The sequence below is a fragment of the Misgurnus anguillicaudatus genome, chromosome 1 (assembly GCF_027580225.2).
Source record: "Misgurnus anguillicaudatus chromosome 1, ASM2758022v2, whole genome shotgun sequence".
In the NCBI taxonomy this organism is placed as follows: domain Eukaryota; kingdom Metazoa; phylum Chordata; class Actinopteri; order Cypriniformes; family Cobitidae; genus Misgurnus; species Misgurnus anguillicaudatus.
Genome location: NC_073337.2, coordinates 1387428 through 1400356, shown reverse-complemented (window position 1 = coordinate 1400356; position 12929 = coordinate 1387428). Strand labels below are relative to the sequence as shown.

Sequence of the window (12929 nt, the reverse complement as noted above, 5' to 3'; positions counted from 1 at the left end):
TCCACCCATATCTGTGTTATTATTGAAACAACAATAATCTGTCTATTAGACTTTCTCCTACTCTTTTTACACTTAAATCTTCTCTTAAAGCATATTTTTCTCTCAGGCTTATTGGTCATTTTGATATTTATTTTGGTCTTAAATATTGTTTATAAATAAAATACAATTTATGATGTCTTTCTATCTTAGTTTTACTACTGGTATTTTTATGTAAATGTTGTATTTTGCATGTTGTGCAGCACTTTGGTCAGCATTTATGCTGTTTTAAAGGGCTATATAAATAAACTTGACCTTGACCTTGACCTTGATTTTGTGTTAGTTTTAACACAACATGTGTTATATTTTAACACAAAATCAACACAAAATGACACATAATGTGTTAAAGCTTACCACACAATGATGTGTAAAAAATTAACACATCCTTTCTAAGAGTGTTATTTCACATGCTTTCAAGCTATGCCAATTTAAATATTTAAGCACAAGACGCGAAACAGATCTCAATGCAGTGCTCATACGCTGTTTAAGAAGTTTTAGTGTGTGTGCGCGCAACTGCACGTATCTAAAGTCCGTTCCCAAAAATGCGCATTTCAAGGCTTCAGACAGCGCACAAATGCTACCTAAAGCATAGGTGTCAAAAATGTGAGTCCCCCAGAAAAAAACATTTACTGGAGTAAATGCCATTTTCTTGTATTCTGGTCTCTTTTAATTAAACAATTTATTTTATAACCTAAAACTTTTTTACCTCGGCTTGAGTACATGGGGCGAATGTGGTGAAAATACGTAATGGAGTGTAAATTATATGGAACTCAGAATGAACCAAGTGGATTTGAGGAAGCAGTAGCGTGGAAATTGGCTGTAGCTGAAACGTGAAATGGAGTTTAATTTATAAGGGCTTTCCTTTAGTGCCCAAGCTCGGTCCTGGAGGTGTCCTGCAGAGTTTAACTCCAACCCTAATCAAACAGCTAATTAAGGTTTTACCAAGCAGACTAGAAATTGTCAGGCAGGTGTGCTGAGGGAAGTCGGAGCTAAACTCTGCAGGACACCGGCCATCCAGGACCAAGTTTGGGCACCCCTGCTTTAGTCAAATGGATTTGACAGACGGCACTTTGACAAGTGGACATATGCTCAAAATTAGAGAAAAAGTGAAAAGAAAAGCTTAAAGGAGCATTTCACCCGTATAAACATTGATCTTTATTGAAAGTGTGTCATATTTGTAGTCGAAATGTAACATACATTTTGAATTTGGTGCCTACTTGACCGAGAAAAGGGGTGTTTGTAGTCTCACCCCCTCAACAAAGATATTGAACTTCATGCTTCAATGATGCAAAATTATGATTTTACATCATTGAAAGAAGGAAGTGCAACACTAAAATCTGTATTTCTCAGCGGCAACTGAGGAAATGATGCACGACCATTCAAAAACATGACTGGGGTTCTAACGATACAAAGCTTAATGCAAATGGGTGAAGTGTCCCTTTAAAAGTGAGGGTCTTTTAATTAACATAAAAACATATGTTGATATAACTTTAAATCACATACTATAGTGTATGCAGTGTTATTTTACATTTGATTACTTAATTTAATTTATTAATTTATTTAAACCACAGACCAACCTGAAAAAAAAGTGAAAATCACTATTTATTTCATTCAATTTGTAGGTAATTTTTCCATTTACAAGCTAATATTTATGTGTCATTAAATGCGATTAATTAGATTTATTAATCAGCACATTGTGAAATTAATTAGATTAAAAGTGTTTAAATTATATACAAATTTATATACACATGTAAATATTTCTTAAATATATGTTATTATTAAACGCACACATATATGATGTAAACAAAAACTTTTGTTTTGCAAACAATAAGTCACGATTAATAGTTATGCAGCCCTAAAACAGTTGATAATGGAAAAATGAATATTCATAAATCATACAGGCAATGAGCCCATAAAGGAGACGTGCTGTGATCTCAAACATATTAATTCATACTGTCATGTCAATCCAGCCTGTTTTGAGGTTATCAGGGCACGCTTTCTCCCATGGTGCCTTGGCTTCTGACAGCTCTATTGCAAGAACTAGATCACATTCTTATGCACAGTAAATATAGTTGCACTCAATATGCCTAATAGAGAATTAATATTAGAGAAAGAAATGCAATTGCATTCATATACGTTATGCATGACTAGTATGTAAACATTTTCCAGTTCTGTCTTTTATTACTATTTAAAACATAAAACATGCAGGATATTGCTGACAGTGTTTGTAATTTTTTGATGTTTACAATTTTATAGTCCTACATTATAGCATAATGTATTTATCTTAACCTTGCTTAGCTGCACTGTTTTATATACTCAATGCTACATAAATGTCCTGCAGTATTTTGAAACTATGAATTTTGTTTTGTGTGAGCCAGGTTACGGTATGATGACCGATGGAACCACCACATTCATTAATGCCTCTGCGTGCACAGTGAACTTCCAGCCTGTAAACGCGCCCATCGTTTTTGACTTGCCCAATCCCAGGAGCTCATGATTGAACCACGACGCACCCACCACTGCATTTTTCCAATCAGGGTGTACATAGTGTATATACAGAAGAGCTGGAGGGAGAGACGCTTTTTGGGTATTCCCAAGAAAATTTCATCCATTTTGTGCCGTGCATTTTGCCTCCTCGAAATGGACTTTCGAACTCTTTTCTGAAATTGACTTTTGCGTCGGCGTGACAATCGCGTGTATTTATACGATCGTGGAAACCAATCAGGGCTCGAGATGATGGGAAGCCATGCTTTCTTATCATTGGCTGGTACTTATTAAAGGAACTTTGTAACCTTGTAGCCTCAATGGACTTAAAAAAATCCTCAGCTTCTTTATTTTTTGCTCTTGATCGCTCCAGGATGTACCCAGAGAGCGCTATGGTGCAGACAAGTTTGTTCAGGGTCTCCTTCTTCGAGTCTCAGTCTCTCATCCTACTTTTCCTCTCTGTTATATCTGCTATTTCTTATATGTTATATGTTGCTCTTTTTAACTCTGGGACCATGTTGGATGTCAGTGGGAGAAAGGTCCTGGCCCTAAATAGGAATGTAATGTTTTGAAATATTGATGGTTTTTAAAAAAGAAACAAAAAATTGCCATTCATGCATTGTTCGATTTACTGTAAACGTGTAAACTGTGGGTGTGTTTTAAAGCAAACTGTCTATTACTGAAGCCGTGTGAATTTTTACAGTAGTTTGAAGTGTTTGTTTAAGGTCAAATATTTAAAAGCTTTTCATTTAACGTCTCAACATGCGCACAAAGCGCCCTTTTGCATAACAGTAATACGTTGCACTTTGATCCACATGATCTCCACTATAATTTATTAACATTCCTCCTGGCGATAATTTATTCCCATGTGTTTTACAGCTCTTCTGCGTTAGGCCTAATATGACGATTCTGTTAGATGTGCAGAGGGTTTTTATTTGCTCCGTATAAATGGATGAATAAAAGCGAACAAATTATCATGCCGTGTGTGTGTGTGTGTCTGCGGACTCCTGTGTGTAAGTGCGATCAATCGCTTCTCTCTTATTGCCTGAGGAAATGTACAAATCAACAGACGGAGAGATCGAAGATAAAAAGAAGAATATTGGAAAATGTGACTGGGAAGGATGAGTTGATGTCTAGAAGACGGATTTCTGTCTCATCCTTAAAGGGTTTCTTGCCGTTTGTTCACTTGTTTCACATTTGGTCAAACTTTGCTTTTTTTGTACATTTTTTTATTGTTTATTCACGGGCCTTTTCTTATAGGACGATGCATCTTGTTTACTGCTGTTTTTACCCAGAATGTCGTTCTGAATTCCCATATTTTAGTGCTGAAGATACATCATCATTTCATTCATTTTCATGCCATCCAAACAAGAGATATGGTGTTTGGAGCATTTCTTAAGTCTCGTTTTCTTAGAAATGCTTTTCATTGTCAGAAAGATCACTTATAGGCTACATAATAAAAACTCTCTTTCAGTCTCTCCTTAAATTTAAACTTACTTCTATCACGTGCATATGTGCTGTTCTTTCTCCTTTAAACTCTGCCTTTCCTTTTATCCGTCTCATTTTGTGTGGCTGTGTGAAAGAGGAGTCGATTCGTACATTATTATACCCACACTTTTTTGTTCTAATCAAAGGGCTCTGAATTTCATATCAATTATCTGGACGTGGCTAAAACTTAATTTACGAAGACAAAATTGTCCTCGCTCCTGTATCACTTCACTCCTTCTCTCTTCCACACCTCTGCACACCCTAATGAAATCCCTCATTCAAATAATTACATGAGTAATCCTACGGGATGTAAGGTAATTTATTCCGGGCAGGCTTTTACCTTGCCATTAAAGACACTCTGTCATCCTTTCCATCACTGGCCGCATCTTACCTTACATATTCCCAATTTTCTTACATTTTCTTCAGCATCCACTCACCGAATCCTCTGTAGTACTCGCAGTCAACATCTGTCGGCTCACGTGCCATATACACGAATGTCCTCTGCTGTCAGCCATTTCTGTTTTTATCTCTCCGTGTCTTATAAACTGATCTTGCAAATGACAAACCCGCCGTATCTCCTCGTCAGCTGTTTCTGTGCTCTTAAAGCTGAACAAAGGACTGGTTTACTATGTACGTTTAGCGCAGCTACAGTAAACATCCCGGGGTGTGTCGTCTGAAACTACGGCTATGTCAGAAATCGCAATACTGTGACATTAGGTACTGAATTAGATGATGTACCTACTTATTGATTTTTAAAACAGTACTATATAGTATGAATATGATAAGGGTATTTCCTAGAATTCGGGCCTATTTATGTCCCCAGGGTGTAATTCTATTAAAAAATAATCAAATCTAATAAATTCTAGCACCACTAATTAGTATAAACAAAAACAAGCCTAGACTTTTTTTATGCTGCTCTTACTAATAATTTTATCACATTTTATTGGTGTTTTGTGGTACAACAATGTGTTTTGGTGTTGTCCTTCACAAGAGTTTTCATATGTTGTGCCATATCTTAATTTATCACAAATTAATAAAAAAATGCATATGAATTAAATGTAATTTGTAATTACCTGCACAGATTAAGCATATATATGCATTTTGTACTTTATTTTGCATAATTTCTTGTCCCATGGTTTAGCTGTCATTACTGACACGCTCTGCATAAAGGGACTTTCCCACTGTTTTTTCATCAAAAGTTTATTTGGTAGCCATGGTAACCTAATGACATAGTGGAGCACATCTATGTCAAGCTGCAAGACTGATGCCTTGATGTCCAGAAAATTAAGTAAATCTACTCTTTATTCTTTGTGTTGGGCATGTACACTTATTATGCGTCATTACCATATGTGTTGTATTTCTGTATTTTTAAACATTTTTGAAATATTTTTATCACTTTAATAGTTTAAATGGTGTACATTACATGTAGAAAGCTAGCTACACTTACTTAGTCATCATCTTAGCTAGTAGGGCTAGTTTTTTGACAAAAATGTCATTACCATCACAGTTATTACCAGCACAATACATAATTTTGCCAATAAATTATCCATAAATAACAAAAGCATTCTACAATTATACATTTCTGACAAATAAATATTAAAAAGTTTTGATATATGGCATTCACTTAAATAATCTTATATTCCAAGCCAGAGTAGATTGATGAATCAGAAATTTAGATACGTAAATGACTATAATTCCTCTTGCAGGTAAAAATCTCCTTAAGTTCAAGATAAATTAGATTCCATGTGAAACCACAAAATGTTTTAAAAGCCCTGATTTATCATTTAAGTTTTATTTATTTTTTTACATATATTCGATGATGTGATGCTAAAGACACATTTACTTGACATAGTTAAGAAAATGGCAAAAAAAACTCATAACTTCCCTTATCTTATGGTCTCAACCAAGCTCATAACGTCGCTCCTGACTTAAGGACTGATAATTTGATGTATACCAATTAGTCACATTTGGAATTTTAATTTTCAAAATTGCAGCAACCCAATTTGGCCCTTAATCTGAGAAATACCCATAAACGAATTTGGACGTACTACATTCGCCACATTGATGCATAACAAGAAGTTTGTCTGGAATGACTTTAAACAAGCGCAATTTAAACACAAGGAACAGCTGTTTATTTATTTGCATTTAAATAGAGCCACGTTACCACTTTTTAATAAAACAACGCCCCTTCATCTTCTTCTTCATGGATAACTCCTCTCCTGAGGATAGCAACGTGATCCCCCAGGATCCCATCAAGTGAACACTTCGGGATCTTGCCAGAAGTAGTAGGTCATCAAGGTAGTTTTCACCTCACTATGTATTCGGACATACAACTCACCTCGCCTACTGCATTTTGCCTACTATATAGTGTGTAAGTAGGCGGTTTCGGACACAGCCTTGACGCCAGGGCTGCTGAGAAATGCGGTGGAACAAATGTGCCGCTGAGAAAAAAATGAAACACAAAACAATTAACCGCAACAATGCATGCTGATTACAGTCATATGCTGCTTATGAAATGTTTGTTGTGGGGAAGACGTTTCATTTTGTCTTTTTGAATTAAGCGTATCCTGAAGCAGAAGTTGCTTGACTTGCTCTGTAAAAAAACCATTAAGTAGGCCTATGAAAACTGAATGCTGTTATTTGCTATACAGTGTCATCCTTAATGAATACAAATGTCCTCCGGGGGAAAATATCCTCAGACCAAAATAATTATAACCACTTTTTATAGTTAAGCAGATGTTCAGCCATTTACTGCATGTAGTTGCGGTAAAATGCATAAAATACTTTAGGGTCGACTTGTGTGGGTCCTCACCCAAACTATTTAAAAATAACATTTAGCTGTTTTTGTTGTTATGCCTGTAGCCTATAAGACATTGTATTTATTTTGAAAATGTACTTTTTAGGAGGTCGGAGCCGATGGTGTAGTAGGCAGTGCTCAGACATATGGTGCAGACGCACTTTTGGCGACCCGAGTTCGATTTCCGGGTCAAGGTCCTTTGTCAATTCTGTACCCCTCTCTCCACCCTGTCCATTTCCTGTAGACAGTGTCTATCAAATAAAGGCAAAATGCCCCCCCCCCCAAAAAAAAAACTATTTAAAAGAATTAAAAACAAATTTGGAAAGTAATTTGTCACATGCAATTTACCAATAAACAAAATAGTTATGGGTTTATATAAAAACAGTGAAATGTGTCAAATAGGACACAGATACACAAATTAAATGAAGTTTTATCCAAGTTTGTAAACATTTGTAAAAACTAAACACTTGTGATTGACACAGTAAGTCAACTACCAATGCTTTGAGGCTGTATACGTCTTCAAAAGCAACACTTTTAATAAACGACACAATGAAAAAGAAATATTTAGCTTTAGATGAAAGCTTTGAAATAAGATTGTAGGAGTCAATCCGCTGTGTAATAAATATTTATGTGTGTAGATTCATTATTTAGATTTAATAGCTATATTGTACGTAGCTGCATCATAAAAGTAATATAAACTAATGCAACGTTTTTTGAGGTTTTGGATTCCCGTAGTTTCACCACATTTAATTCGCTTTCTCTATAGGGATGAAACCGAGCTCCCTTGATCTTTGTTGAATTTCTTCTGAATAGGCTTTTAATATTTTGATCTATATGACTATGAGCATTACCATAATCTTCATAGTGTTTTCCATAGACTGAGATACAAGGTGCAATTTATGTGCAAGGTCAAGACACATCGTCCTATCTGCCTTCATTAACATATAAAACATCATCACCGCAGAAATGCCTCAGGGGCAAAAGAGCAATAGTCTGAGTTTCATTGCGTGCAGAATACAAATGGCTAAACATACATTTCTGTGACATAACTCTTGGAAAGTCATAACTTCACTGTCTGTTCTTTGGCCTGGGCATAATGCAGAAAAATGCACAACAAATCGCCTAAGAAATGTTCGATGCCGCCAGATTTAGCCTGAATTGCCAAGTTTAGTCTCACCCACCCACTTTTAACATGGCTTGGGGCGCTAAGGACTTACTCTGTGGGGAGTCATGCAAAACCAGCCCACCACCTCATTCTTTGTTCAGCTCTTTCTCTATGCCAAAAGTGACAAAAACTCCCAGTTCAGTCATCAGTGCAGTGTCACAACAGAGCCTGAGGGTGGGGGGGGGGTCCCTGCTGAGAATCTAGCCAATCTGGTGCCCGCCCTCTTTTCTTACTAGTGTACAGTGGATTGTACTGCTATTAACAGATAAAATGCAACATTAATGCAGTTTGTACTGATTCTGATTTAGCATAACTATTCTTGGTGTCAGATTCTGTTACATACGTCATACATTGGCTGTGTCCGAAACAGCTCCCTTAAAAAATGCACTATTTGAGGGAGCATCCATTATTAGTGGTGTCCAAAATCATATTGGACATTATTGAGTGCATTCATTCAACCCCACAATGCACTGTAATAACGAGTCTCAATCGATGTATGGGTGATTCTCACAAAACCATTGAAACACCACGGCACTAATGATTTTAGCTTTAAAATGTGTAATATAGTAACATTAAAAAGCATCAGAATTAACACAATACTGTGTTCTACCTTGCACAATGTGTGATTTCAACATAAGAATTTATAATTGTAAATTTTATCTCATTTTCTGCTAAAAATCTCATTACCGCAATGTGTCCGGCTGTGTTTGAACATGCGTTATGTTGTAATTTAATCAAATTAACACAAAAATATTAAGAAAAAAAATGGATGTTATGCTAGACTACTTTAGATGACAGAAAAAATATTTACTGAATATTCATGTATAATAATAATGAAGAAAAATTAGGAAAATGATGTGTCCATGCCTGATGTTCTCATCCTCCGCAACACTTCTTGAGAACAGTTTAAGCACACATACAGAATTGTAATAAAGTTTGATTTTGAGTGACCAAGCACATGGACCAGTTACTTCAAGATGGCTACCAGGTAAGATCATTTTTTTACAGTTAATTTGAAATATTGTCTTGTCAGAATGCTTACACGACATTTTGATTATCATTACCGCAACAGATGCTTATTAAATGTTAATTTAATTAATAGAAGCATAATACTTTGATTTTAAATGCATGTGCAGAATCTCCAAATTATGTTCTTTCAGGTTTGTCATGTCATTTTGAAAATATGTCAGTGTTGATGTTTTCTGACTGTTGCGGTAATGAGATTTTTAGGACTAATTTTTTAAATTATGTTACAAAAAGTGTTAAATGATAAGTAAAAGTTTTTAAATTAATGTTCCCATTTACTCCAGACTTTGTTTTTCAATGTCTGGTGGGAAAAAAAGTTAATTCAAGCAAATTTTACCTTTTCAGGCTTGACATTTTTAAAACCAAGTTTTCGTGAGAATCACCCGTATACTCACAGCTAGCCGCTTCTCCATCCACTGAGGCTCATGCCGAATGAATTATCGCGTCTCGGCAAAAGATGGCGCCCATAATGCAGCACTTCCGGTGGGCTCAAGTTTTTGAATTCACTCACTCGCTTTCTTTCATTCATCCAAGTGAACTATATTAGTGAAGTAATTTCGGGAATAGTAAATGAGGGTATTGGGGGCTATTTCGGACACAGCGATTGTCTTTTAACAAGTTCACACATAGTAATTTCTCCGTGGTCTATACTGACAGTCATAACTTAAAAGATCATTCAGGGACTTATGACTTTAAAGTTTAGTATTTTCTCTGATTCACACATCTCTAAGTAATGCTTTTGATTGCTTTGACAATAGAGAGGATGATGATGATTTGGTCTTTCTCTCCTGTCTCACACCCTATAGGAAAAAATGTATTCTTGACTTGAAAAAAAGAAGGTGCCATCTAAAATGTGAAGTGATGCATAATATGTCTTTGACAAGAAGGGTCTTTACAGTAAGTAACAGTATGAAATGTAAGATCGTAAAAACTTCAAAACCTTCTGCTTACCCCTGTGGCTCTTTCAAGGTCATGAAGATTTACCAATAAATACTTATTTTTAACAGTGGGTCAAAGTTTGTACCAAGAGCTTAATAAAGTTGAAAGACACTCTCCACAGTTTTCCTCAGAACTAAAGAGAAAACAAGCATTCATTAGGTATGGCACTGGCATCCCTCTTCATCAAATTTCCCCATTGTGAGTGTCTGAACTTGCATTCTGAAGGACCTACCAGTGCTCTGCGATATCTGACACACACACACACACACACACACAAAGAAACAAATAAATGAAAATTCTTGAAAAACATATGCACAAATAATTACTTGATCTAGCCTCAATCTCTCATTATGCAGCAGTATAATTTAATTAGAGCTCAGTAGCGGTATGAAAGTGAACACATGGCTCTTGTTGAATGCTAAGGTTTGTCCTGTTTAGTCATAAAGGAGACAATCTGATCCTCTTAAATGATCTGATGATTATATTGTTATGAGGGCATGGCCATTGTCCTCTCAGACAGATGGACATTACACACAGCATATTGTCTTGGTTTTCTCTGTAATGATACGGGGCAATGTGCATCTGTTTTTTAAGGGGGTGAGATAAGAAATGTCCAAAGGGGGAAATGCATTTTTATTCATTATATCAGATTGTTCCAGTTCTAGTTCTTCAGTTTTTTAGCATGAAGATGGCCCAGATTCAAATCCTGCACAATTGAACAAATCATTTTGTGTGTGTGTGTGTGTCATTCTACAGAAATGTAAATTTTTTTGTCCATAGCCTTTACAGAAACATTACACTTGAAAAACACTTTAGGGTTACAGTTTTTATTTTTTAAAATGAAACAATATTTTATTTGAACATTTACACTTTATTATGCATTAATTGTGGAAATATTTTTTTTTTATTATTTAATTGCAATTCAAATCACCACAGATGTGCTCGTCCCAACTGGTACAGAGGGTAAATGCTTTATTTTGAGGTCAAAAACAGTGTTTTCTTCTATTTAAAATAAAAATTTCATGAAAATTGTCAATGTGGTACTGATCTTCACTGGTGTTACCCATAAGGAAGGTGACAGTAGCACAAGTGACTCCCTTTTATAGATAAACTGTCACCGTTAATCCGTGTCATGTCTTGTCTCTGTTCTGATTGTTATCACCTGGACATTCATTGATTAATTACCTGCCTCATCACACCTGTTTGTCATTTAGTCTGTGTGTATATATACCTCTGTCTTCTGTTTGCTCACTGCTGGATCATTGTCATTGCTACCCCGTCTGTTCCCTGTCTTGGATGTTCCTGTGTTCATGTTCCTGAGTTTCTGTATTCACCTTGTCAGCCCTCGTGTGTTTATTATTAAATGTTATTTATTTGGAACCTTGCGTTTGCGTCCTTACAACCCTTCCGTGTCGTGACAGAATGATCCAGCCAAACTGGACACAGCAGGTTCACGGAGGGCGGCTCCCCCAGGAGTTTCGTCGAGGGGGAGTAGTGACATCGGGGTTCATTCCCCATCAGCCCCGATGTCTCTTGGGGACCACCGTGAGCGATCGCTCGCTCCTGCGGGCCTGCGGGAGGAGGATCGGCCCAGGCGGTCCCCCAACGGTTGAGTCGTCGTCGACGGTCCCTCGGAGGACCACCGTCCTGCTCGCAGGGGGATCCGGAACGGACCACGCCCGATCATTTCCCCGGGGTGGCTACCGAGGGTCTCCGTTTCCGCGAGGGGATGGGAGATGATTTCCGGGGGCATCTGATCGTCGACGATTCCCAGGAGGGGGGTAATTCGTCTGCCTCGGTTCTCGGAGCGATCGCTCCGGTTCTCCTGGCGCAGTCCGGCCAACCGTCCTGTTGGTCTCATCCCGGCGGCTGCCGGCTTCGCCAGGGTCCCCAAGCCCTCCACCCCTCCCTTGGACTCTCGCTACCAGACTTTGTTTTTGTTGTGTTTTATGTGAGTGTCTGGTAGCCACTCGTAGAGGGGAGGGTAATGTCACGGTTAATCCGTGTCATGTCTTGTCTCTGTTCTGATTGTTATCACCTGGACATTCATTGATTAATTACCTGCCTCATCACACCTGTTTGTCATTTAGTCTGTGTGTGTATACCTCTGTCTTCTGTTTGCTCACTGCTGGATCATTGTCATTGCTACCCCGTCTGTTCCCTGTCTTGGATGTTCCTGTGTTCATGTTCCTGAGTTTCTGTATTCACATTGTCAGCCCTCGTGTGTTTATTATTAAATGTTATTTATTTGGAACCTTGTGTTTGCGTCCTTACAACCCTTCCGTGTCGTGACATAAACTTTGTTCAAAGCTATTCATTTAGTTATTTTGCATAAAATAGCACTAAATCACATTGTGTGATTCTAACTTTTCTTTGTCATTGTTAATCCTCCATTGGTCAGGTATTGGAGGATTATCGACTATACAGAAACAATGATCCCTCATCCTGCAGGTGGAGGAAAACAATGTGCAAGTCAAATGCATGCACCGCAACGAAGTGAATTTTTTCTGGCCAAGCCCCAGAGATGGTTAACTGGTACAGTGATGACCAGATCATATGCCTGATTCCAGGGGCCTCATTTATAAAATGCTGCGTAAAAACCATCCTACATTTGATCTTACGATCATTTAACAAAAATGCGTACGTGTGATTTATAAACCGAACGTACGCACAAAAAACGCGCGTAACCCTTTCAAATCTATAAATCGCAAATGAACTTGAACTTGTGCGCGCAGCCGAGCAGTTTCAGTTTCTCCGCCTTTAAACGATGCGTAATTAATGTCAAACATATAAAAAGGGCGCTTGTCAATGTTTAAACCCAATTTCAAACAGCAAGAATGGCTTATATTTCCAAAAACCTGCAGCAATCAGACAAGCAAAAGTGCGTACGTCTGCTCAGACCCTGACGTGGCGTTAAGCACTTTTCAACGTCTAAGACGGGGACTTTGCCGTGGATTTTTGCTTATGCACACTTTACGATCAAATCTGTGCGTA

At 37.4% G+C, this 12929-nt stretch overlaps 1 protein-coding gene across 2 annotated transcripts in view; it reads left to right on the top strand.

The window, feature by feature from the left end:
- mpped1 (metallophosphoesterase domain containing 1) overlaps positions 1-12473 on the top strand; it is a 56341-nt gene extending 43868 nt beyond the window's left edge. Inside the window, exon 7 of one of the 2 annotated variants that reach the window (XM_055190864.2) lies at positions 12337-12473. In XM_055190864.2, the coding sequence (XP_055046839.1) occupies positions 12337-12371 (35 nt within the window). In that variant the 3' untranslated portion in view covers positions 12372-12473. Of the gene's footprint in view, positions 1-2414; positions 3205-12336 lie in introns of those variants that run through there. The other variant, XM_055190863.2, reaches the window with a different exon arrangement.
- The last annotated feature ends 456 nt before the right edge of the window (positions 12474-12929 follow it).